General features: G+C 41.0%; 2 protein-coding genes and 1 pseudogene across 7 annotated transcripts; 1 reads left to right on the top strand and 2 right to left on the bottom strand.

Moving 5' to 3' along the window:
* Positions 1-1,649: 1,649 nt before the first annotated feature.
* On the top strand, positions 1,650-1,970 carry LOC145131256 (uncharacterized). Its single transcript, XM_079065973.1, has one exon. The coding sequence runs from the start codon at positions 1,650-1,652 to the stop codon at positions 1,968-1,970; it is 321 nt and encodes a 106-aa protein (XP_078922099.1).
* A 16,378-nt stretch (positions 1,971-18,348) lies between these two features.
* LOC145129763 (uncharacterized) lies at positions 18,349-25,171 on the bottom strand. Of its 5 annotated transcripts, none has more exons than XM_079064565.1 (3): positions 25,013-25,171; positions 24,480-24,928; positions 18,349-18,540 (listed from the first exon to the last, which is right to left on the bottom strand). In XM_079064565.1, the coding sequence occupies exons 1-2, from the start codon at positions 25,050-25,052 to the stop codon at positions 24,480-24,482; spliced, it is 489 nt and encodes a 162-aa protein (XP_078920691.1). In that variant the 5' UTR covers positions 25,053-25,171; the 3' UTR covers positions 18,349-18,540. The 5 variants fall into 5 exon arrangements, with proteins under 5 accessions (XP_078920691.1, XP_078920692.1, XP_078920688.1 ...); XM_079064566.1 differs by lacking the exon at positions 18,349-18,540 and adding an exon at positions 18,619-18,767; XM_079064562.1 differs by lacking the exon at positions 18,349-18,540 and adding an exon at positions 18,835-18,959.
* Positions 20,270-24,480, bottom strand: LOC145129762 (uncharacterized; annotated as a pseudogene). Its single transcript, XR_013717651.1, has 3 exons — positions 22,002-24,480; positions 21,097-21,906; positions 20,270-20,974 (listed from the first exon to the last, which is right to left on the bottom strand). The product of XR_013717651.1 is annotated as an uncharacterized LOC145129762 (transcript).
* Positions 25,172-25,954: the final 783 nt, after the last annotated feature.

Genomic DNA, 25,954 nt, shown 5'->3' with positions numbered 1-25,954 from the left:
TATATAAGAAGCTCCAAGTAGACCAAAATCGGCCACTAAGTGAGAACAAGAGGGCATAGCCGATTTTAGAAGTTTTCTATTTCTCTCAAGGTTATTCCAAGTGTATTTGGTGTTGTGTGAGACATTTGAGGCATCACACTTGAGGTGCTAGGCTCACAAGGTTCTTAAGGAATCCAAGCAACAAAGAAAGGTATGTATTTCTTACTAGCTTAATGATACAAGTATCAATGCTATGTTAGATAGTTGAAGAACCTTGGAAAATCAAATTTGCATGTATCTTAGTCAAACATAGATCCAAGGTTACTAGGGTTGCATGTACACCTTAGGAGTGTTAGAATGCTCAAGACCCTTCACATACAACCCCTGGTGTCCTACAATATAGTGAGCAAACTCACATCAGTCTGTTGTCAGTCAATAGATGCTCGAGTTGCTGAATCGGAGAATCCCCACACTAACCAACCAAATAAAATCCAAATTAATAATTGAGTCATAAACCATAATTGGGAATCTGGTTCATTGCTCCAACACCAAGGTTAAAAGACCATTTTACCCTTTCCTCACTTGGCCTAATATCCGAAGCCCAAACTAAATGGCACTAAAAGCCTAATAGTGGCCCATTTCCTAAAGGTTACCCAAAGCCCAATATAGGCTCAAATCAAGAAGGACCAAAGCCTAACAATGGCCCAAATTCAGAAAGGCTAGCAGCCCAACATGGCCCAAGACCCTAATAGTCCAAAAACGGCCCAACCCGCATAGCCCAAGACCAGGCCTGGTACGTAGTGCATACCAGAAGTACGCCTGGCGTACTAGGTCGCATGCCTGATCGGGGACTCGAACGTATACGTGCAGCGTACACCCAGCGTATGTGCCCATTAAGCACTTTTTTCCCTTAAGCACTTAATGCTTACGACTAGACATCCAAATTTTAGATCCAAGCCTCGGGGAACGTTTTAATCCATAAAGTCATTAACTTAGAACCTTTTCATTACTCAAATGAACTCAAACCCTAGATTTAGCACCCTAATTTCATCAAATGGACATAACTACTTGCATGGTTGATCCTTAACCATCAAGATGCCAACTTTATGGACTAGGGACCTTAAAAACATCAAGAGAAGCAACTCCTAACTTCTGGAGTGGAACAATTCCCATTGGATCTCATTCATGGGACCAAAAGTAACCAAAACTCCATAAAGATTAGATCTAAGCATACACATAAGCAAGTTCCAAGCTTTATACCTCAATTAAGCTGGAAATGATGAGTAGAATCTGGATCTACAAGCTCTCCCTTGGTCAGAGCTCCTTCTTCAAAACTCTTTTTCTCAAAGCTCACCAAAACACATAAAGAGGGTCAAATCTTCTCTAGAAAGGTTAGGGTTTTGAAATGAGGCTAAAAGGGTAATGGAGGCTGAGAAATGAGGGGATCAAAGGTCATAATGTTGCTTAAATAGGGTCCAAACCCTAAATTTTAGGGTTTGTCCCCTGGGTGCGTACGCCCAGCGTACGAGAAGTACGCCCAACGTACTCCTACTTTTCCGAAAATGGCAACAATGCCCCCTAGGGACCAAATTTGCAAACTATTCACACACCAAGGTTCAAAAATGAAAAGTACCTTGAATCGGGTGTTACAGGGGTAATTCTGGCCAACTATGACGGACGACACAAACGAAGTGGTTCAAAAGTGCATAGCTGTCAAAATCCACTCTGATGTTCCTAACTTACCATTTGTAACAATGACAAGCATGACAACATGGCCTTTCCTACAATGGGGTATCGATATAGTGGGACCATTCCCAGAGGCTCCCGGAAGACTCAAGTTCTTGATAGTAGCCACTGATTATTTCACCAAATGGGTTGAGGGCGAAGCGGTGGTAGTCATCACAGGAAAGAAAGTTTTCAGCTTCGTTTGGAAGCAAATAGCATGTTGGTTCGGCTTGCCACATGACATTATCAGCGACAACGGAAAATAGTTTGCTAAAAATCCCTTAAAAATTAGTACAAGGACAAGGGTATCAAGAAAAATTTCACTTTGGTGGCTCATTCTCAAGTGAACGGATAGGTGAAAGTGACAAACAAGACCATTGTGAAAGGAATCAAAAACTGATTAGAAAAATCGCTAGGGAATTGGGTGGAAAAACTACAACATGTCTTGTGGTTATATCAAACAACGATTCGGACTCCCACGAAAGAAACACCATTTATCTTGGTGTATGGGTCCGAAGCAGTGATCCCAATAGATATGAGCATTCGGAACCCACGGGCCTCAAATCCTTGCATAGACTCAAATAGTGTGGATCTGCGGGTCAGCCTAGATCAGTTGGAAGAAAAGCGAACCGAATCTGCTATACGACAAGCTGCATACAAGGAGATGACAGAACAATACTGTAACAAGAGAGTCTGAGGTTAAGCCTATGTTGTAGGGGACCTGGTGCTAAGAAGGAATGAGGCAGGGAGGCAGGAGAATAAAGGAAAGTTGATCCCTAGTTAGGAGGGGCCATATAGAGTGATTGAAGCTCTGGGGAATGATTCTTATGTCTTGGAGACCATGCAGGGAGGCGGTTACCAGGAAATTGGAATATGCACAACTTAATATGTTTCCACTTTTAGGTAACGACGAAAGCGAAGAAGGCCCTGGGCGTAGGGGAGCTCGGCACACTACGTTGATGCAATATCTAATCTCTTTTTGGGAAATTTAAGGATCGAGAGGAACAACTCAAAGCTGTAATTGTATGCTTTGACAGTCAATATGACTTTTTTTTTAAATCGTTTGTATTACTTAACCATGCATGTTATGCATAGGCCGAGTAAACAAAAAGATCGTCTCACAGCATAAGCCACCATGGTTTAAATATTGTAGTTCGGCAATGTAAAAGATCACCATGGTTCGATCATATAAACCACCATCATTTAAACACCATGGTTCAACTATGTAAAATATCACCTTTGTTCGGCCACCATGGTTTAGCTATGTAAAAGATCACCATGGTTCAATCATATAAGCCACCATGGTTTAAACACCATGGCTCGGCTATGTAAAAGATCACCATGGTTCGGCCACCATGGTATGGTTTGGCTATGTAAAATATCAGCATGGTTCGGCCACCATGGTTCGATCGTATAAGCCACCATGGTTTAAACACCATGACTCGACTATGTAAAAGATAACCATGATACGATCATATAAGCCACCATGGTTTAAACACCATGGTTCAGTTATGTAATAGATCACCATGGGTCGGTCACCATGGTTCGATCATAGGGATTAGTAGTTTTTCGTAAATCCTGATCCTGTACCGGTACCGTACAGTACCTGAACCGGTACCGAATTTAAAAATATGGGATAGTAATCGGTACTCCAAATACATGAAATTCAAGATTCAGTACCGTCGGTACCGGTACTAGTACCGAAAACCGATACCATTCCCGATACCATACCAGTGATGTTAATTCGGTTTGGTACTCAGGATTGACTTTCGATCAAATTTGGTTTTTGGGAAATAGGGAACGATATGGTACGGTACCGGTTCCATCACACACTCATCCCTATTCGATCATATAAGCCACCATGTTTAAACACCATAGCTCGACTATATAAAAGATCATCGTCGTTCGGCCACCATGGTTCGATAATATAAGCCACCATGGTTCAGCTATGTAAAATATCACCATGGTTCGGCTATGTAAAAGATCACCATGGTTCAGCCACCATGGCTCGATGATATAAGCCACCATGGTTTGGTTATCTAAAATATCACCAAGATTCGGTCACCATGGTTCGATCATATAAGCCACCATCGTTCGGCTATGTAAAAGATCATCATGGTTCGGTCACCATGGTTTGACTATATAAGCCACCATCGTCTAAACACCATGGTTCAGCTATGTAAATGATCACCATGGTTCGGCTATGTAAAAGATCACCATGGTTCAGTCATCATGGTTCGATCATATAATCCATCATGGTTTACCCACCATGGTTCGGCTATGTAAAAAATCACCATGGTTCGGCCACCATGGTTCGATCATATAAGCCATCATGGTTTAAACATCATGTTCAAAAATGTAAAAGATCACTATGGTTCAGCCAGCATGGTTCGATCATATGAGCCATCATGGTTTAAACACCATGGCTGGGCTATGTAAAATATCACCATGGTTCGATCATATGAGCCACCATGGTTCGGCTATGTAAAAGATCACCATGGTTCGATCATATAAGCCACCATGGTTCAGCTATGTAAAATATCAACACCGTTCGGTTACCATGGTTCGATTATATAATCCAACATGGTTTAAACACCACGGTTCGGCTATGTAAAAGATCACCATGGTTCGGCCAACATCGTTCGATCTTATAAGCTACCATGGTTTAAACACCATGGTTCGGCTCTGTAACAGATCACCATGGTTTTATCATATAAGCCACCATGGTTTAGCTATGCAAAAGATCACCATGGTTCGGCCACTACGGTTCGATCATATAAGCCATCATGGTCTATCTGAAACATCCAAAAATTTAAGCCAAATTTTAAACTTTTTCATCCATTAAAAATCAAATAGTGTTATACAAATTGTTTTCAAAATATTATTCATCAGAGTGTCCCAGAAACAAAATCATAAGGATGAGGAGCGGTACGGTCACGCCTTTGCCTTGCCACGATCTCCTGATGTACCTGAAACAATAAACTGAAACTGTAAGCCCGAGAGCTTAGTGAGTTACCCCCAAAATCCCAATACTACACCGATAATACCATATCAATAACAGATAACAACAACATGTATACTGGACCTTCAGCCTAACTGGACCGCCTTGCAAGGCCTACAGTCTATCTGGATCTATCCTGAGCCTTTGGTATGACTGGACCGTCATGCAGGGCCCACAGTCTATCCGGACCGCTCGTCGGGTATGTTGGCCTTCAGCACAAAGCAGGACCGCCTCAACCCAACCATCAAACAAATAACCTTGTGCACATAAATAACATATACTGGCATATATATCAGATATAACTATATCACAGATCATCTATCATAGCAATCACTTATAACCAGAATACCGACCTAACCAGGTCACTAACATACCAATCCTAACGGATCATAAAGCATAACAGCATCCTGTCTATCCTGATACCGATCTAACAGATCATAACCACATACAGCATACTATAACCAGAATAACAACCTAAAGGGCCGGCCTTGGTGCCTTAGACCCTATTGATATAGTGAGGATAACTCACCTCGCTAGCAGCTCGGAATAATACTGTCCACGCCTCCAGATATAGCTCCAACCACCTCGCCTGTACCCATAAGTGGTCCACTCAATAATTACTCAAATTAACAAAATGCCCTTGGAAGGCACAAGACACTCCCTAGTCAAAGTCAAAGTCACTGGTCAATGGTCAACAGTCAATGTTAACCTATTTGCTGAGTGCAACTTTCCCTTCATCGAGTCCCTACTGATTCAAGAGTTACTCAACTCAACTTGTCGAGTTTCTAACAGACTCGCCGAGTCAATACGCAACCCAGTGCTTGGAAACCCAAACTGACTTGATGAGTCATCTCCCAAACTCGCTGAGTCCACGCGGGACCAATTCGGACAAAAACCTTACTCGACTCGCCGAGTCATCTCCCAGACTCGCCGAGTCCATACGAATACTCCCATGATCAAGCGATTCTGAACTATTCCTCCATTCCAAACAGTAGATCTAGGTCCCTAGAGTGCATTAGCAACGTAAAGTTGCTACCTTTACGTATTTGCGTGCCTCAAAATCCGAATCCAAGCTTGAAATGAAGCTCTACTCATAAGGAAGGGCTCTTTCATGACAATACTGAGAACTTTATGAACGTAGGACCCAAGGGAGGTTCAGATTTGAAGTTTTAACTTCATATCTAGCTCCCACACAATAATCCCTTCATAAATAAGCTAAAGAAACCCTAAACTTTACACAAGAGTGGTTCTAGGAGGAAAGAGATCAAGGTAATCAGCTGGTTACCTCCAAAATGTGCCCAAACTGAAGTAGACTCTGGATCCACACAAATTTCCTTGATGGTAGCCTCTTGATCTACAAATTTCCTTCACTAAATCACTTTCCAAAGCTCCAAAACACTCACAAGGCTCACACACACGAAAATTAGGGTTTCTGGCTCTCAAGGGGGTGATAAAAGACAGTGGGAGGCGCTAATGGTCCAATATATAGGGTGCAAAAACCCTAAAATTTAGAGTTTCCCCCACCAGCTCCTACTCGTCGAGTCCCCTTCCTGGCTCTCCGAGTTAAATCATTAAATGACGTGTCCCATCCCGCTGCTACTCGACGAGTCATAGCATCAACTCGTCGAGTAGGCCTTAAAACATGAAGTCTAAATTGAATAATAATGATACCTGACAGTTGAGATGTTACAATTCTCCCCCACTTATTTTAGACTTCGTCCTCGAAGTCTGTTGTAGTGAATAACTCTGGGTAATGCTCTCGCATCTCAGCCTCCGGCTCCCATGTCCACTCAGATCCCCTCCGATGCTCCCTTTGTACCTTCACCAACGGGACCTCCTTCTTTCACAGAACTTTCACTTTCCTTTCCAAAACAGCCACCGGCCTTTCAACATAATTCAGGCGCTCATCAACCTGAATGTCATCCAATGGTACCACTGCCTCCTGGTCCATAATGCACTTTCACAATTGCGAAACGTGAAAGGTGTTGTGAATCCGACTGAGCTCATCCGGTAATTCCAACCTGTATGCCACTTTACCAATCTTGGAAACGACCCTGAACGGTCCAATATAGCGGGGACCCAACTTTCCCCTTTTTCTGAAGCGAATCACACCCTTCCATGGTGAGACCTTCAAGAGCACCATATCATCGACCTGAAACTCCAAATCCGATCGGCGTCTATCAGCGTAACTCTTTTGCCGACTCTAAGCGGTCTGCAGCCGCTGTCTGATCTGCTGAATCTTTTCGGTAGTCTGCAAAACTACCTCCGTCCGACCCAGTACCATGTGTCCAACCTCACCCCAACAGATCGGGGTTCTACATCTCCGACCATACAACAGCTCAAAATGCGGGGTGCCAACACTGGAATGATAGCTATTGTTGTAAGCAAACTCTGCAAGAGGTAGGTGGGAATCCTAACTCCCTCCAAAATCAATAACATACGCCCTCAACATATCCTCGAGGGTCTGAATGGTCCGCTCACTCTGCCCGTCGGTCTGAGGATGAAACGTTGTACTAAAGTGCAGCCGCGTGCCCAGTTCCTCGTGGAACTTCTGCCAGAAACGGGAAGTAAACCTGACATCCCAGTCGGAAACAATGGAAACTGGTACCCCGTGCCGAGCAACGATCTCACAAACATACACATCGGCCAATTTCTCGGCCGAAGAACTTTCCCAAACAGCCAAGAAGTGAGCACTCTTGGTCAATCGATCAACAATAACCCATATAGCATCAAGTCCCTTTGCCGTCTTCGGCAACTTAGTAATGAAATCCATCGAGATTTGCTCCCATTTCCACATGGGAATCTCCAAGGGCTGTAACAGACCATGCGGTCTCTGATGCTCGGCCTTGACCATCCTACAAGTCAGGCACCTCTCGACATACCCAGCGATTTCTCGCTTCATACACGGCCATCAGTAACTCAAACTCAGGTCTCTGAACATCTTGGTGGCCCCTGGGTGAATGGAGAAATGAGACTTATGAGCCTCCTCCAAAACGGTCTGTCTGATTCCCCCATACATTGGAACCCATACACGACCGTAACGGGTCATCAATCCTCGTCCATCTTGCACAAACCGGGTGTTTTCACCCTTAATCTTTTCCTTCTTCCAATTCTCTGGTCTCATACCCTCAACCTGTGCGTCCCTGATCAAACTCACAATCGGAGGATCCACGGCTATCCTCATACATCTCGCTAGGGTGGAAGACCCCACTGCCTTGCGGCTCAAAGCGTCCACCACCACATTCGCTTTACCAGGGTGGTAAAGGATCTCACAATCATAGTCCTTGACTACATCCAGCCACCTGCGCTGCCTCATGTTCAGGTTGGGCTGATCCATGATGTGCCTCAAACTCTTGTGATCCGTATATATGGTACAATGGAACCCATATAGATAATGTCTCCATATCTTGAGGGCAAAAACCACCGCCCCCAACTCCAAATCATGAGTAGGATACCTAGTATCATGCAGCTCCAACTGCTGCGATGCATATGCAATCACTCGTCCCCTCTGCATGAGGACCGCTCCCAACCCTGTGATGGACGCATCACAGAATACCACGAAGTCTTCAACCCCCTCAGGGAGAGTCAACACTGGAGCTTCACACAAACGCTGCCTGAGGGTCTCAAACGCCCTCTGCCTGAGGGTCTCAACCTGCCTCTCCAGAGGCACTCCGGGTAACTCCTCCAGAAACACGTCAGCAAATTTTCTAACCACCGGGACCTCTGAAACTGAAGTCTGGTCCCTGACCCGCGTATCCACCGCATACGCTAAGTAACCGACACACCCGTGCTGAATATACTGTCGAGCCCTGGCTGCTGAACAAAACCCTGATTCTACTCTGGTGCCCTCATCATATACCACCAGTTCTCCCCCACTTGGGGTTCGAACTACAACCCGCTGCCCTTCACAATCGATCATGGCGCCAAAACGACTGAGCCAATCCATCCCCACAATCACACATACTTCCCCCATGGGAATAGGAATCAAATCTATCGGGAAGGACACCCCGAAAATCTCCAACTCACATCCCCGGTAGACCGAAGAAGCAGAAACCATGTGTTCGTTGGCGATAGAAACTCGCAACGGACACTCAAGCCCACTTACTGGCACACTAAACCCCCTACTAAAAGTCTGAGATACGAACGACCGACTCGCCCCCGAGTCGAATAAAACCAATGCAGGCAAGGAGTTTAGTAAAAACGTACCTAAACATAGGTACAACAGATAAGCATAACATATATATAATAACTGAAATAAGGGATAGAAACATACCAGCAACCACATCCGGTGTTGCCCTGGCCTCCTCGGCCGTGAGCTGGAAGGCACGCCCCTGAGCCTTTGGAGGCTCCGCCTTGACCGGCCTCCCATCCGCAATCCTCAAAGTAGCTGGTGTGGAAACCTGCGTCGGCTTGGCTGCGAGCTGCGGACAGTTGGTGTTCACATGACCAACCTGATGACAGTGATAACATATCCTCATATCTGCTGTTGGGGCGGACTGGCGACAGTCCCTGGCATAGTGCCCCTCCTTGCCACATTTGTGGCACCCACCACCTGCTCGACAAACTCCAGAATGACCCATGTCGCACTTTCCACAAGCGCGGCTCTGCTGACCCCCGGTCCTAGAATCAGCGGTCTTAGACCGCTTCGGTGCCGGCTGAGACTGTGTCGGAACCTGACATTGCTCCTTCAACTGCAGCTCTAACTCCAAATCACGCCGCCTAGCTGCTTCCTGAAAATCCAGAAGAGTATCACAACGTTGCGTGGCAACAAACTGACGGATATCGGTCTTGAGCATGCTCAGATAACGAGTCATCTGAGACTGCTCGGAAGCAAACTCCGGGCAAAACATAGCCCTCTCTGTGAACATGTGGGTGATCTCCATCACCGACTCTCCATCCTGCTTCAAAGTCAAAAACTCCTGAGCAAGCCGCTCCCGCTCCACACGTGGAACATAGCGAGCGCGGAACATATCCCTGAACCGCTCCCAAGTAATAGTAGTTCTCTGATCATCAGTGTACGACCCAGTCGTCAGTCTCCACCAGTCCTTGGCCCCAAGCCTCAGCAGGTTCAGGGCGCACCTGACCTTCTGGTCAGTAGGACATGAGCACGTGAAGAAACAGCCCTCCACGTCAGATAACCACCTCATAGCCCTGATCGCATCCTGGGTACCATCAAATGTCGGTGGCTTCGTGTTATCGAAGTCCCGGTACTGAAAAGCCCGACTGGCTCCTCCTCCACCCCCTGTCGCGGTTACAGCCGATGTGGCTGTAGCGGCAGCCGTCTCTGCTAAGGCTGCATAACGCTCATCAAAGTACTCGACCATAGTGGTCTTAATCGACCCAAACATCTCTGGTAGTTGCGCTCGAAACGCATCGGCAATCTCATCATGCAGGATCTCCTGAATCCTGGCATCCAACTCCTCTGTCCCTATCTGCACCATAGGCTCAGGTGCTACAGGCACACCCTTGCCTCCGTCTCCTGATCCTGATCCTGATCCCGACCCGGATCCAGTCGCAAAACGTATCGTCACCACCATACAGAAAATATACCAAAGGCGTCAGATAAACAACATAATATCGGGAGACCAATTCCCACAAACCCTAGGGGTTGTGACTTCCTTGCTACGCGTATGGGTCCTATGCTTTCAGTAGTACGGGCCCATACTACCTTCCACACCTACCCATATTTGTCCCAAGTATCATCACAAACCCTAATAATATACATAATCATAACGAACTCTCCATCCTCACTTCTAGAGGAATACTAAACATCTCACTACTGATCTACTAACTCTTCATAACTCAGCCATCCATGAGACTTTCATCAACCCTGTAGCACCAGTGTATGCTAGCTATACATAACGCTAGACCTCATAGACTTTCGAATATCCAACCTGGCCCTAAGCACAAGACCAAATCTAATATTCTCAGGCTATAAGATCTTAATTATATACAGCCATGATACATACACAAGGAACCACAGTAATGATGTCAATCTCATACAAAGAAAACCCTAGGCTAGCAGGCATCAAGTAATCAGGCAATTTCTATCATGCGATCCCTGGAGATCCCTAGCCTAGTACTAGCATGCTGTTCTAACATATCATAATATAAAATAACTGTATGGTATTTTGGGGTCTACTAACTGGCTCCGGCTGATCGTACACTTCGCATCCTCCATCCCTTATTTGAAAACCATTTTAGAATTTATTCTTGAAAATTTTCTTGATTTGAGACTGGATTCACACGAGTGTTCCTCCAATTCACTCAAACCAAGGCTCTGATACCAACTTGTAACATCCAAAAATTTAAGCCAAATTTTAAACTTTTTCATCCATTAAAAAACAAATAGTGTTATACAAATTGTTTTCAAAATATTATTCATCAGAGTGTCCCGGAAACAAAATCATAAGGATGAAGAGCGGTACGGTCACGCCTTTGCCTTGCCACGATCTCCTGATGTACCTGAAACAATAAACTGAAACTGTAAGCCCGAGAGCTTAGTGAGTTACCCCCAAAATACCAATACTACACCGATAATACCATATCAATAACAGATAACAACAACATGTATACTGGACCTTCAGCCTGACTGGACCGCCTTGCAAGGCCTACAATCTATTTGGATCTATCCCGAGCCTTCGGTATGACTGGACCGTCATGCAGGGCCCACAGTCTATCTGGACCGCTCGTCGGGTATGTTGGCCTTCAGCACAAAGCAGGACCGCCTCAACCCAACCATCAAACAAATAACCATGTGCACATAAATAACATATACTGGCATATATATATATATATATATATATATATATATATATATATATATATATATATATATATATATATATATATATATATATCAGATATAACTATCTCACAGATCATCTATCATCGCAATCACTTATAACCAGAATACCGACCTAACCAGGTCACTAACATACCAATCCTAAAGGATCATAAAGCATAACATCATCATGTCTATCCTAATACCGATCTAACAGATCATAACCACATACAGCATACTATAACCAGAATAACAACCTAAAGGGTCGGCCTTGGTGCCTTTGACCCTATTGATATAGTGAGGATAACTCACCCCGCTAGCAGCTCGGAATAATACTGTCCACACCTCCAGATATAGCTCCAACCACCTCGCCTGTACCCGTAAGCGGTCCACTCAATAATTACTCAAATTACCAAAATGCCCTTGGAAGGCACAAGACACTCCCTAGTCAAAGTCAAAGTCACTGGTCAATGGTCAACAGTCCATGTTGACCTATTTGATGAGTGCAACTTTCCCTTCATCGAGTCCCTACTGATTCAAGAGTTACTCGACTCAACTCACCGAATTTCTAACAGACTCGTCGAGTCAATACGCAACCCAGTGCTTGGAAACCCAAACTGACTCAATGAGTCATCTCCCAGACTCGCCGAGTCCATGCGGGACCAATTCGGACAAAAACCCTACTCGACTCGCCGAGTCATCTCCCAGACTCGCCGAGTCCATACGAATACTCCCATGATCAAGCGATTCTGAACTATCCCTCCGTTCCAAACAGTAGATCTAGGTCCCTAGAGTGCATTAGCAACGTAAAGTTGCTACCTTTACGTATTTGCGTGCCTCAAAATCCGAATCCAAGCTTGAAATGAAGCTCTACTCATAAGGAAGGGCTCTTTCATGACAATACTGAGAACTTTATGAACGTAGGACCCAAGGGAGGTTCAGATTTGAAGTTTTAACTTCATATCTAGCTCCCACACAATAATCCCTTCATAAATAAGCTAAAGAAACCCTAAACTTTACACAAGAGTGGTTCTAGGAGGAAAGAGATCAAGGTAATCAGCTGGTTACCTCAAAAATGTGCCCAAACTGAAGTAGACTCTGGATCCACACAAATTTCCTTGATGGTAGCCTCTTGATCTACAAATTTCCTTCACTAAATCACTTTCCAAAGCTCCAAAACACTCACAAGGGTCACACACACGAAAATTAGGGTTTCTGTCTCTCAAGGGGGTGATAAAAGACAGTGGGAGGCGCTAAGGGTCCAATATATAGGGTGCAAAAACCCTAAAATTTAGGGTTTCCCCCGCCAGCTCCTACTCGTCGAGTCCCCTTCCCGGCTCGCCGAGTTAAATCATTAAATGACGTGTCACATCCCGCTGCTACTCGACGAGTCATAGCATCAACTCGTCGAGTAGGCCTTAAAACATGAAGTCTAAATTGAATAATAATGATACCTGACAGTTGAGACATTACACTATCCCCCTAGATTTGGTTGTATAAAATGATAATCATGATTCACTCACTAAGGATGGGTTATATGAACAACAGAAGGGAAGAATATAATGGCAAATTCAACTAGTTACAAAACTATGGTCCATCATTCATAAATTAAGCTAAGTTGATACATATAATGTTAAAAGCTATGAAGGAATAGCTAAAGCTTATGTCACAATACCAAGTACTGAAAGCACAAATCTAATACGGAAGAAATGCTTCAAGGAAGAAGAAAGTTACATTACAGATAGAATATTACGATTACAAAAAAAAGATATAAAGCTAATCATCAGATCTAGTGTTAGAAGAATCCATCTCCTCTAGCTCCTTCTTCAAAAGCTCGCATATACACCATCTCCTTCGAGCATCTTTAACAAGGCGAAATCAAAGTTGGTAAGTTTAGTGAACCGTTGGAGAACTAATTCAGTAGCTTTCGGAAAAGACAAAGGAAGCTCGAGACTAGCCATCACGTTCATATACCGGGATGCTATTTAAGTACAGGCTTAATGCTAGCCAAGTTGTATAGCAGCCTCTTGTAAGGAAGCATTGGCATGGTTAAACTCCTCCGAGTTAAGTAGAGCCCGAAAAAAGAAGGGTATCCCCTGCTTCAATGTCCACTTCAGATCGAGGGAATGTTGCTCATAAATTTTTAATGAAACAGGGCATCCTGTTTGGGTGATGCATTGTAAATCTCCAACTCATTGATCCGAGCATCATTTTCCCTCAAAGACAATTGCAGAATGCTCACCTCATCTTCCAATTGTCTTGCACTAACATCCTTTTCCGAACAAGCAATGTACATAGTAGATACTTTCTCTGAGAAAATAGTCTTCAAACCGGCAAGTTGCTGAGTCACCTCTTCTAGATCCTTGGCTAACGAGGCATCACGAGCGCTCGTTTCATCAAGTTTCAGTTGTAGGTCGTGATTCAAAAGGTGAAGCTCTTCCTGAATACACACAGATTCAGCCAAGTCTAGTGATATCTATTTGTTGGAAGAGGTTAAGTCAATGTTCTCCTGCATAAGTTATGTCTTCTCTCATTCTAAAACCTGATAACTTGATCGAAGCTTGTCCATGCAATCGGACAACTTGTCAAATTCCATGTCTCTGGCAGCCGTAGCTACCATACGAGCATTGTTGCACAAAGATACTTCATTCATCCAATGAAGGCCCTCAAGGATGTGAGTCTGAGCCTTGTCTATCCCCTCCTCATCGGTAATCTTTCTAAGAGAAGCCTTATTGACAAAGGAGGTGGTAGTGAAATGATGCAAAAAGGATGGGATGGAGGAAGCTAAAGACATCAGGGAAGATGGGGAGCTTTCTTCTTTGGCAGAGGAAAATCTGAAATTTAAACAAACAACATAACGAGTAAGAAGTAAGGAATAAAAAAAGAGTAGTTATGTGGAAAGATGAGGAAAGATAGTTTACCAAATTTTGGAACAGAAGAGCTGTTGGACATGACTTCGGTCACCAGGTCACCTTCAGCTATCATATCTGAAGTTACTCCCTCGGAAGACGTTATCAAATCATTCATGTCGATAAGATCAGTGGCAAGAATGGTAGAAACTGTGGAAGCAGGATTCACCTCGATTACATGGGTTGTAGTTATGGAAGTCGAGGTTGCAAGACTGGAAGCGAACAATTTTTCATGAAAGGCTTGTTGGCTAGCACCCTTCCTTAGCAAGGACATCACCGACCGAACCTTGGTACCGGAGGCCTTAGGGATCGGCATAGGGTTCGTCACCACATCATCTATGGTCAGAGCACTACTTGAAGAAGGAGGTGGCGTAAGGCTTGGCGAAGGACTAGATAAAGCCTCAGTAGCAGTTACCAGCTCAGGGTCATTTTAGACTGGGCAGTCATGAAGTAAGGAAGGATTTGTGTTTGGGGGCAGTGGAGGCTTGTAAATGGTAGGATTGTTCAAGGAAGGATCTTCAACCACCTTATTAGAATCTGGAAGGTTCGCAGGTTTGGTGTGGCGAGCAAAACGAAGATGCTTTGGCGAAACCAAGTCTTTAGGATTTCTCGGTTTGTCTAGGGGCACGGTTTATGGGTCCACATGTTCTACTTCAGTGACGATTACTCCCTCAGATGAACAAAGATCCCTCTTACACTTCGTTGAGGTGCTCATCTTTCCTGCAGGCTTAAATAAAGAAAAATTTGGATGTTGACCTTTAGACCGATCATAGCGGGAGACAATGATATCACAGCGCGATCGTCAGACTCGGGTTGTACATGGGAATCAATCCTAGATTCAGACTGCAATACTGCCTCACCTTTAACAGGAGTTTCAGATCTCGTGGTAGGCCCCTTAACAACTTTGGAATAGTGGGTATTACACCTCCGGAGAAGACGTTTAAGAAGCATGTTGGATTGGCCACGAATAGTCGGAGCAGCAGACATGTCGATTACATAGGGGACTCTTTATAGTCCAGCAAGTATGAGAATGGAATCGTTAGGATCAAACCATTTGACATAATTAGCAACCAATCGATTTATCTTGGATTAACCATCTACAGTAAGTTTGGGGTTAGGTTCATGATCACAGTTTAAGAGGCTTTCAAAATGCATAATAACTCCAAAAGTAGATGCGTCTACAAAGAAGAACTCGATCTTCCATTTCTTGATAGAGGTGGGCAACCCATCGCATATCTCAATAGCTCCATAAGGCAAAGAAAAAGATACCCAATCCCCTTTCCATAGTCACGTAAAAATGATGAAACATAGATAAAGACATAACTATGTTTAGGGCTTTGTTTAGTAGCACGAAACACATGATTTTCTTGAAACCGTTGGGAGTAATTTGGGAAATGTGTAGTTTATAATGCCCGATAATGGAATTTAGGAACTCAAAGGTGGATAGGCGGAGTCTACACCTGAAGAACACAGTGTAAACACCAACATAACCTTCTGGGGAGATGTAGATAGGCTGGTCCTGAGAAGGAAGAATATGTTTGAATTGGGGATCGATTTGGAAAGATTGATAATTTGGTCCAATAATCCTTGAGTCAAAGTAAAAAAGGTTGTGTGGACGGGATGATTACCTTTCGTCATGATAAAGGGATGAAGGAAGAAATCAAATAGGTTCGAAGAATTTGAAGCAAAGAGAGGAGTGCGTAGTTAAAATCGAAGAAGCAATTGAAGAAAAATGATTCAATCTTTCCTGATAAATAAGGGGTGGTTGGTTATTATAAGGTAACTGTAATAAGATAGGCAATGATGAGTCGTAGGGGGTGGAATGGTCAAATCTGATACCTAATTTGACAGACAAGTCTATCTATTAGAGGCCGATGTCGATAAACGAGAAGTAAATTCGAATTATTAAAAATAATCCGAACTTAAGGGACTTAGCGAGGTATGTCACCTTCGAACAGAAGTTTTTCATTCGATCCGAACCCGGACCACTTATATACAGTCCGGACGAGTGTATCGTGGAATGTTGAACCATGCAAGACGAAGTCGAACCACTTGACTTAAGAAAAACATTGTGAGTCATAAGGAGTCATAAGGAACAATACACAAACAGCCTGTCATGGGCCCACGGTTCGATACAGCTTAGATAATGAGAATGACAACATTGTAGACAGTTCATAAGTACTGCTTTTGTACCTTCAGCACTGGGCGCATTAATGAAGATGAGACGGGGACCTTTTCGACTCGCCCTCATCTCCATTTTCCCATGCAAAGGTAGTATAAAGTCAGACTAGCTCGACCACGAACAGGTATGCTCTCGACAACCACATCTCATTCATAATTCGATAACGATCACCTATATCTTGCATCTGACTTAAGCATTGGAGCATTCTCCCGGGTTTAGCAGCAGGTGAAAGTCTGACGTTGTTCTATTTTCTCAAGATCGGAAGGGCTTTAGACGAACGAGGATTACCTTATTAATCAATACAGCCCCTCTAGGAACCAAATTCATCACTACTTTTGATAGATCCAAGCCCACCGGCAACCCAAGACACCTGAAAGGCATATTGGAAGAAACTCACCCAACTACATTCACCATAATAGCTACCTCGTCACTCAAAGCGACAATCTCCAATAAGATGCTTTTTGAAAATTTATTTTCAGCCTAAAAGCAAGAAAGAGTCAATGCAAAACTCTCACTAAATTCTTCATGTTCATTTTTGAGACCGTTCTCCAAAATGCATCTCATCATTTCCTAAAATGAAATTAAAATATCAATATCCTCAAAACCAATTTGCTCTTTCTCCCTCCCCCCCCCCCCCCCCCCCCAAAAAAAAAAAAAAACACAAACAAAACAAAACTCATTGGCTATCGTATCAAATATCACAATATAGAACCCTTCCATAACCAAAATATACAAGAACGGGGCCAAAGGATCCCCCTAAAAAGACCACTCCATATAGGAAACTCAAAAGTATGTAACCTACTTAATTAAATGGACGCGGTAGACGAATCTAAATTTTCTATTTTAAACTGAAATCAATTTGTTGAAGCATGTCATCTATATAACCCCAATCCAATGAATCATAAGCGTTTTCAAAAACGACTTTAAAACCATAAGCTTCCATTTTCTCTTTATAGTAGTTAATGATTTTATTTAACATTAAAGGATTCTTAAAAGGATTGTCAATAATTTTACGATCTGGCCAAATCTTTTCTCTCTCCTATATGATTCTTCTTTCAAACCATTTACACTCCCAGGAGTATTAACGCAGCTTCGATAGGACAAGGTTTGAAGAGCTCTTACACAGGAAGTATTTCATTCTCTCTTATTCGGTTCGAATCCTCAGTTATTTGATAAAGCTAAATTCGAAAATAGAATAAAAAATCGAATCATAGAGTTAAGATCTCTACCGAAAGGGGAGGGGAACAAATCAAGATCGACTAATAAACATCGCTTGTTCACCGCTACCAACATCCCCAATCACATCAGAAAGCTTGTTGATCATTAATCTTACCATTGTTTTATATTAGCAATGAATTAGACTTAGGGATGTTTGATAGTTATTGAGTGAGTCAGAGCCATGTCTGATCTGAAGTTGTCTGGGTTTGACTGAATCTACATCTGACTGCAACCGTGTTTTTTGATTAAGCGGATAGGTCGAATGATAAGAATGACCATTTTACGCTTCTTCTTTTTTCACAACATATTATTTTATAACATTATGTATTTTCATAGTTCTAGTTTTTTAATTTCTCCTTTAGTTTTTACCAATCAACATAGCAAATTACTTTCCTTTATTATGTCTTGTAAAAACAAATTTGTATCGGCTAAAAGGGTTGCTTGGAAGCTTTTTTCAAATATAAAAGAAAATTCAAGATTTGAAGAGTAATGCCCTGTTTCCATAGATGCCAATATATCATTAATAGTCATCACCATAAAGAATAGGAGATTGACACCAAACAAGAAAATATATACATATCATTAACACTCATCACGACAAAGGATAGCATTTACAAAGAGATTAAAGATTACAACACACACACAACCATGAGAAAAGCATATGTACTCCAAACAAAGAATCTATAAACATTGAAAAATTAAACAGCAGCAACAGAAAAGCCATAAAGGCAGTCCTCAACACCTGTATCACAATTTTGATGAGTGAGAGATGAGGATTTAATTGCATCCAACCAATTATGTACTCCACAAGAGAAGACTGTTCCAGATGAATATGACAATCAATATATTTCTTGCACGTGATTGAAGATGTTGAATTTTACAATCTCCTAAAAACTCCTTAAAATGTGAAATTGAATCCATCCGATCCTAGTGTTTAATCCACACCACAACCTCGTATCGACTTTCTCACTGCATCCATTATAAAAGGAGATTCTATAGAAGAAAATTGGTCGACAAAAATCTTCTTAAAACGACAACTTGTATGGCTATGCTAAATTGCCATATTTTGTAGCAAAAAACGACTGAAATTCATTTTTACTCCTTGTGGGTCATTGATCCACATACCATAAAAGCCAAGACCCCTTGAATATGTCTCCTCGGCTTCAAAACACCATGAAAAAAAATTAGAATTCTCATCATCTTGTTTATTCCACACACTTTATCCTTTTTATCCAAATTCATTGTTTCCAACCACTCTAAGTCTGCCAATTCTTTAGAACATTTTTGGTTTTCTACTCTCTAGCACTACCAAGATCCATATGATCATTAATTAGATTCTCTTTTGTTTGCAAAACAGCTTTGTGACTTGGCATTTGAATTCTAAACTTTAAGTTGCAAGTTTTTGTTAAAAATATCCATTTTATGTTTGATTATCTTTCCGTTCATGACCGCATATTTTTAATAACATCTTCTAAAAAAATGTTCTTCGATTGTTTGGTATCGCGTTCTTGTCCAAGATTTTGATATATATAAACTTCTTTAATTAACAATGAGTATTGATGATTTAAGTGAACTAGATTAGAAATGGTGACAAACCAAATATATTTATAACAATTTTGTAAAAAATATTAATTATTATTATTATAATTAATTTAACTTCTTAAGTCTGATTTTTTATTATAATTTTATTATGTGACACTCGATATAAATCCAAGGGTTAATGGCCTAGAAAGGTAACGAACTTTGGTCTTTGTCCACATTTAGGTAACCATGTTTTTTTCGTTCACATTTGACCATTGAACTTGTTTCATCTGTTTAAAATAGGGTAATATGACCGGTAATTAGCGGTAACATTACCCTGTAATGAATAGATCAAACAAGTTTACTGGTCAAATGTGTACGGAAAAAACATGGTTACATAAATATTTGGACAAAAACCAAAGTTCCTTGCCCATTTTGGTAATATTGGGTTCTTTATGTTAAGTGCAAGTAATCATAAGATCTATTGATGTGAAATGAAATCGGGCTGTCCGGTCTTGTGTATGAGGAGATGGTTAAGTCTTGGGTCAACCCAGTTTAGGCCCAGCTAATTCGGGGTTAGGTTGTATGTGTTTTAAAGACCGAGCAACACAGATTAGCCCATGACTAGCCGGGACTAAACTGGGTTAGACCAAGCCTAACCTAATTGTTCATTGGCACACAGTCCCTAAGACGGTTCTTGTCCAGTATTACCAAAACGGGTAAGAAACTTTGGTTTTTGTCCGTATTTAGGTAACCATGTTTTTTTCGTACATATTTGATCAATAAACTTGTTTGACCTGTTCATAACTATGTTTTAAAAGGCGTGAAGCGCTTCGAGGCGATTAGCCATCCGAGAGCCTCATTTTTTGAGGCGCTTCGAATCGAGGGATTCACGTACGCGAGGCGCTTGTATATTAAAAAAAAAGTTAAAAGTATTTTAGAACCATAACTCCTAGACAAAACAACTTAATAACCAAGTTAAGAAGCAAAAACACCAATGTCATAATTCAAAGACAAACACAAAACATAACATAACATAACATAACATAACAGAAATCATAAATAACCAAAATCCCTAAAACTCATCAGCATCATCGTCATCAACATCAATCCCAAGTACTTCCTCCTCCCCATCATCTTCAGAAACTCCAATGTCTTCTTCTATCTCTTCATCAATCAAGCTAAATCCCCTAGAAGCCCTTCTACAATTTGAGGTTTCAGATGCCTTCCTAGTAGAACTTACTTGGTGTAGATGACCTCCTAGTAGAATAATTAGGCTCAGATGCCCCAGAAGCTTTATCAACAGCAGACCAAGTTAAATCATCTCCGTCAAACACAAAGTCATCCTCCTCAACATTTTCCTCATCCATATGACCCATCAACCACTCGTTACTTTCATCTATTTCTTTCAAAAGAATAGGATCAGTTGTGTCCTTTCTTTGATATCTTCTTTGCAAAGCACGATTAAACTTGATGTACACCATGTCATTTAATCTACTTTGTGCTAATCTGTTCTTTTTTTTTTTTTGAATGAAGTTGCTGAAAGACACTCCAGTTCCTCTCGCAGCCCGTAGCACTACAAGTTAAGCTAAGAACTCGGATAGCAAATTTGTGTAACTCCGGTGCCGACGCTCCATAGGCAGACCACCAATCAGCTGTTAACAGAAAAAAAAATCAGTTCCTAACAGAAAAAAAATCATCTGTTAATAGAAAAAAAAATAGTCAGGTAACAAAAAAAATCAGGGACCAATCCACTGTTTTTTATTTTTTTTATTACCTGGAGCTCTTTTGTCTCTTTGTCTTATGGCCATTGGATTGCCAAAAAGACCTTGGGCATTTTGATACAAGTCTAGTTGTTCCCCAATCTTATCTTGAGTGCTCAAATCAGGTACCAACCTTTGAATGGTTGCATACAATCCATTCATAACCTCAGCACACATTGCATTCTCGGGATTTTTGTAATACAATTCTGGATTTAAGAAAAACCCAGCTGCATGTAATGGTCTATGGAGTTGGCAATCCCACCTTGCATCAATATACTCAAAAGCTTTTTTATAATGTTCTTCCTTATGCAAAAAACTAGCAGCGATAGTCTCTTTAGCCCTATCCATGGACTCATAGATGTATCCCATGGCTGGCTTTTTGTCTCCATCTACCATTCTAAGAACCTTAACAAGAGGTCCAGTCAACTTTAAAGCAAAGACTATATTTCTCCAAAACCTTTCTTGCAAAAAAGTTGATGTTAGTCTCTTCCCTGCAGCATCTTTTGACCACTTGGAATTGTTCCACTCTGGAGACGTGATCATCTTCCGTAAATTATTTTTTTGTTTATGCATTTGGGAGAGAGTAATGAATGATGTTGCAAATCTCGTGATTGCAGGCCTATGTAGGTTTCTCTGATTTGTAAATCTCCTCATCATGTTGACAATGCCAACATGGTTATAAATATAACCATTGCAGAACATAGCTCCCTTCAAAGTATTCCGCACCCTTGGGATCTTTCCAATATCTTCCAACATTAGATCGATACAGTGAGCAGCATAAGGAGTCCAGTATAAATATGGTCTTGTTGCCTCTAACATTGATCCTAAAAGAGTTTTGAGAGAAATATGAAAGAATAAGACAAGTGTACTCAAAACAGTAACTAACAGGTAAAAGAGTTATTAAGGCTTAGTGACTTACCAGCTTTAACATAGTTAGATGCATTGTCTGTCACCACTTGCACTACATTCTCCTCTGCTATCTCTTCCACCATATCATCAAGCATTTTAAACAATACGTTTGCATCTTTTTTGATTTCTGAGACATCCAAGGACTTCAAAAAGACTGAACCTTTAGGAGAATTCACTAAAAAGTTCACAATATCTTTCTGAACAGTTGAATCACGCCATCCATCTGACAGAATCGAGCAACCTTTTACTGCCCATTCTTGCTTGTAATCTTTCAACACTTTTTGGGTGGATTCCACTTTATTTTTAAGTAGAGGAACTCTAAGCTCATACATGCTTGGAGGTTTGAATCCCGGGCCAAATTGTACAACAGATTCCATTGCAATATGAAAGCTATCATAAGAGGCTGCATTAAAAGGTAGCCCTGCATCATAAAACCAACGACCTATCTCCTTACAAGCCTTGTCCCTAAGGTCTTTTCTACATACTTCATTAATTGTTTGCTGTTTTCCACATTTTCTACCTTTGAGTTTGTCTTCTGGTTTAGTGGCATAAAACTTGTCTAGAGGACCCTTTTGTCTTGGTTTTTTAGGTGGAGGCTTGCTACTTCCTTGTCCCACGCCATCATCATCTTCATCATAGTCATCAAGTGTCACTACATTTGAATGGTCAGTAGTTCTTGCACTTTTTTCTGCTTCTTTCTGGATCATATAGTTCTTCACTTCTTCCCGCACATGCTCTGGACACTTTGGGCATCTTTTACAGTTTTTGAAACCTCCGACTAAATGTTGTTTTAGTCGGTATACTCCTCCAGAAGTTGACTTTGCACAAAATTTGCAAGTAAACTTGTATCTATTTGTTGGGTCAGTTGTACCATATCTCCTGCCTGGATCCATTGCATCTTCAGTGTCAAGAATAGGATTGTTGGTGTCCATAGTATCAGTGGAATGAGAAGAAGGGATGACAAGAAAAGACTTCAGAATAATGGAAGCAAAAGAATATAGAGAACGAGGGAAGAAAGTTGCATGGATTGATAGAGAATGAGGAGAAGATACATGGATTTATAGTGATTATCGAGACCTGTTGGAATACCCAGAAGTAATGCAGAGTCGGCATTGATCTATGTGAAGCGTGAATTGAACTAAACGGCACATATATAATTACAGTTAAAAAGCAACAACATAATTAATAGGTATAGCCGTATAGGGTAGAATTAAGCCCAATACACAAGGCCCGGTACATGAATCCCTAAAGGCGAGCCCTTTGGCGCCTCAAACAGAATCGCCGATTCACAGCAAGATTTTATGCCTCCTGTACACTACCTCGCCTTGGAGGCTGGAGGCGTTTCCATTGTCGCCTTATGTCGCCTAGTGCCTCCTAGCGCCTTAGGCGCGATTTTTAAAACACAGGTTCATAATAGGGTAATATTACCTAGTTTCCGGTCATATTACCCTATTTTGAATAGGTCAAACAAGTTCAATGGTCAAATATGAACGAAAAAAACATGGTTACTTAAATGTGGACAAAAACAAAAGTTTGTTACCTTTCTAGGTCATTAACCCTAAATCCAAATATATCAATGAGACCGTTGAGACCATCTTGATTTTATCTTCATAATAATATAAATTTTTCTTAATTCAACATATTTTTCTTAATTCAACATATGTCAGACATTATATATGTTTGGTCTAAATTGATAAACAAATTTGTCTAATCTAACATATATCAAACATGACGTATAGTCTGTCTTCAAATCCCTTTCTTTGCATATCATTATTAAGTATGTTTTTTTTTCTCTTTATATCTTTATAAAATATATTCAGTACATCTAGTTGAGAAATATAAAGTTATACAAATGTTTAAATCCACTTGAATTTAATATTATAATTATCATTTTCTATTGAACCTAATATCCTAAATATTCTTCGATTTCAAATATAATTACATTTTTGTAATCTTTTATAGAGTTTTCGTTGCATCGCACAGAAATACAATCCCTATTTATGTATGCAAAATGAACATATAGTCCCAAAATATAATCTTTTACTTTTACAATATAATAACTGTTCAATCTTTTTTCCTATCATTGTCTAGCATTGTAAATAAACTTATTTGAAATGAATTGCCCTTTAACTTTGTGTTACTTTCCATATGAGCCAAACAGATATAAAACATCAAAATCTAACAACATGAAGCAACAATAAACACCACTTTTATTGAGAGTCTAACTACATATTGCTTCAACAAAATACATTCTTATAATCTTGATCTTCAGAACATTGTGTTGAATCAAATTATCATTCAAGAAAGAGTCCTATCTTAGGAACCTAATCAACATATGTGTTTGATTGAAATCCTAAATGAAATGCTGAAATCAATCTCAGACAATTCAATGGTTTAAACAGATGATCAGGCAATTCAATGGATTCTAATGCATTTGCATAATCAGTTTATCATATGCATCAAAATGACATTATGTAGAAACTCTTACCTAAGATGCAGTTGAAGATGGTGGCTGTCTGATACCTGTTAACTGATCGATCCACCGATCCTCAGGAACTCGACCCGCCCAATCCGGAGCCATTCCTGGGAACGATATCCCACGCATCGCCTCCATCACTCTAGTCGTATTCTCCGGCGTCAACGGAGCCCTTCGACGGCTCTCATCCTCTCTAAAAGCTCTCTGCATCGCTTCTCTCATCCTCTCCTCCTCTTCGTGTTCGTCTTCCTCGTCATCTTCGTCGCTCAGATCCAGAGAATTTATTCCATTCTGTACGCAACGAGCTTCCCCATTCGGTAGACGGTGGAAGTTAAGTTCGTGATCGGTATCGGAGTTCTGATCGGAAGAATCGTCATCTTCGATGGCACTGGAAGATATTGGCTCATAGTATTCCGGTGATTCGTCGGGGATCGTGTCCGTGTCGCTTCCACCGGCGTTCTCTGCAACACATTGAATTAGAAAACAATCATATGATTTTAGACAATTAAACAGAGATCCAATTAAGAAATCGGATTTTGAAGTACCCTCGTTGAAGTTCCTTTCAGAATTTGAAACTGCGTTCATCTTTCTCGATTGAGGGTGTATGGAGGATTATTGCAGAGAAATTGAAGAAAGCAGATGAGTGACGTTTTTTACTCGGCTTTAGCTTTAGCCCATTTCCAGCCCATAACTTTTTAGAGAAGACAAAAGTGCACAAATGCTCCCGGTTAATACTTTTGTCCAAAAAAGTTTGGACTAATACTAGAAGTCAAATCTTTTCATTTTGTTGCGATTTTGATCCAATTTGGTTTGAACTTTTTTATAAAGATGATTTTGTCCCTTATTATTTATTTTTCTATTTTTATTTTATTACCACCAATTAAAAATAAAACAAAAATAATATATATATATATATATATATATATATATATATATATATATATATATATATATATATATATATCTTTCTCTCTCTCTCTCATAAGCAACCATAACACACACATTTATTGGTTTGTTCTTCAACATTAAAGAACATACATACACATACCCACATAATTCTCTCGCTCTTTAACCAGAGAAGTTTTAATCACCTTATTGTTTCTCAATCAAGAACACCCCATCTCCCAATCACTCAGATCTTTTTTTTACAAGACTCTGTTCTAAAGTAACTCATAACTTAGATCCTAAAATATCAACTCTCCCTTGCATTTGATACAGAACATGCCTCTAATCTTTTTCCATACACTCCAACGTACGATAGCCCCAAGACCATCATCAAGTAGTTACTAAGTTGTGTGGTCTAGCTGTTTTGGGGTTGAGGTGATTAGTCTGAAGCAAGTTGTTTTTGGCAGTCAAAAGAATGTGAAGAACAAGGTAGAAGAATGTGAGGCTTTGGAAACGATGACTGAAAGACCAGTAATGGTGAAGCAACAATAGGAGCTCAAAATCGGAGAGTTGAAGTTGGGAAAACAAATTGTGGTCAATTT

This window comes from Lactuca virosa, chromosome 8, assembly GCF_052849685.1.
Source record: "Lactuca virosa cultivar CGN04683 chromosome 8, Lactuca_virosa_CGN04683_v6, whole genome shotgun sequence".
Taxonomy (NCBI): domain Eukaryota; kingdom Viridiplantae; phylum Streptophyta; class Magnoliopsida; order Asterales; family Asteraceae; genus Lactuca; species Lactuca virosa.
The sequence above is the reverse complement of the archived record's forward strand: the minus strand, read 5'-3'. Positions and strand labels throughout refer to the sequence as shown.

Coding starts and splice junctions, on each gene's coding strand:
- LOC145129763 (XM_079064565.1), bottom strand. CDS start 25,052: ATGAACGCAGTTTCAAATTCTGAAAGGAACTTCAACGAGG. Junction 24,929..25,012: donor TGAAAGGAACTTCAACGAGG/GTACTTCAAAAT, acceptor AATGTGTTGCAG/AGAACGCCGGTGGAAGCGAC.
- LOC145131256 (XM_079065973.1), top strand. CDS start 1,650: ATGACGGACGACACAAACGAAGTGGTTCAAAAGTGCATAGCTGTCAAA.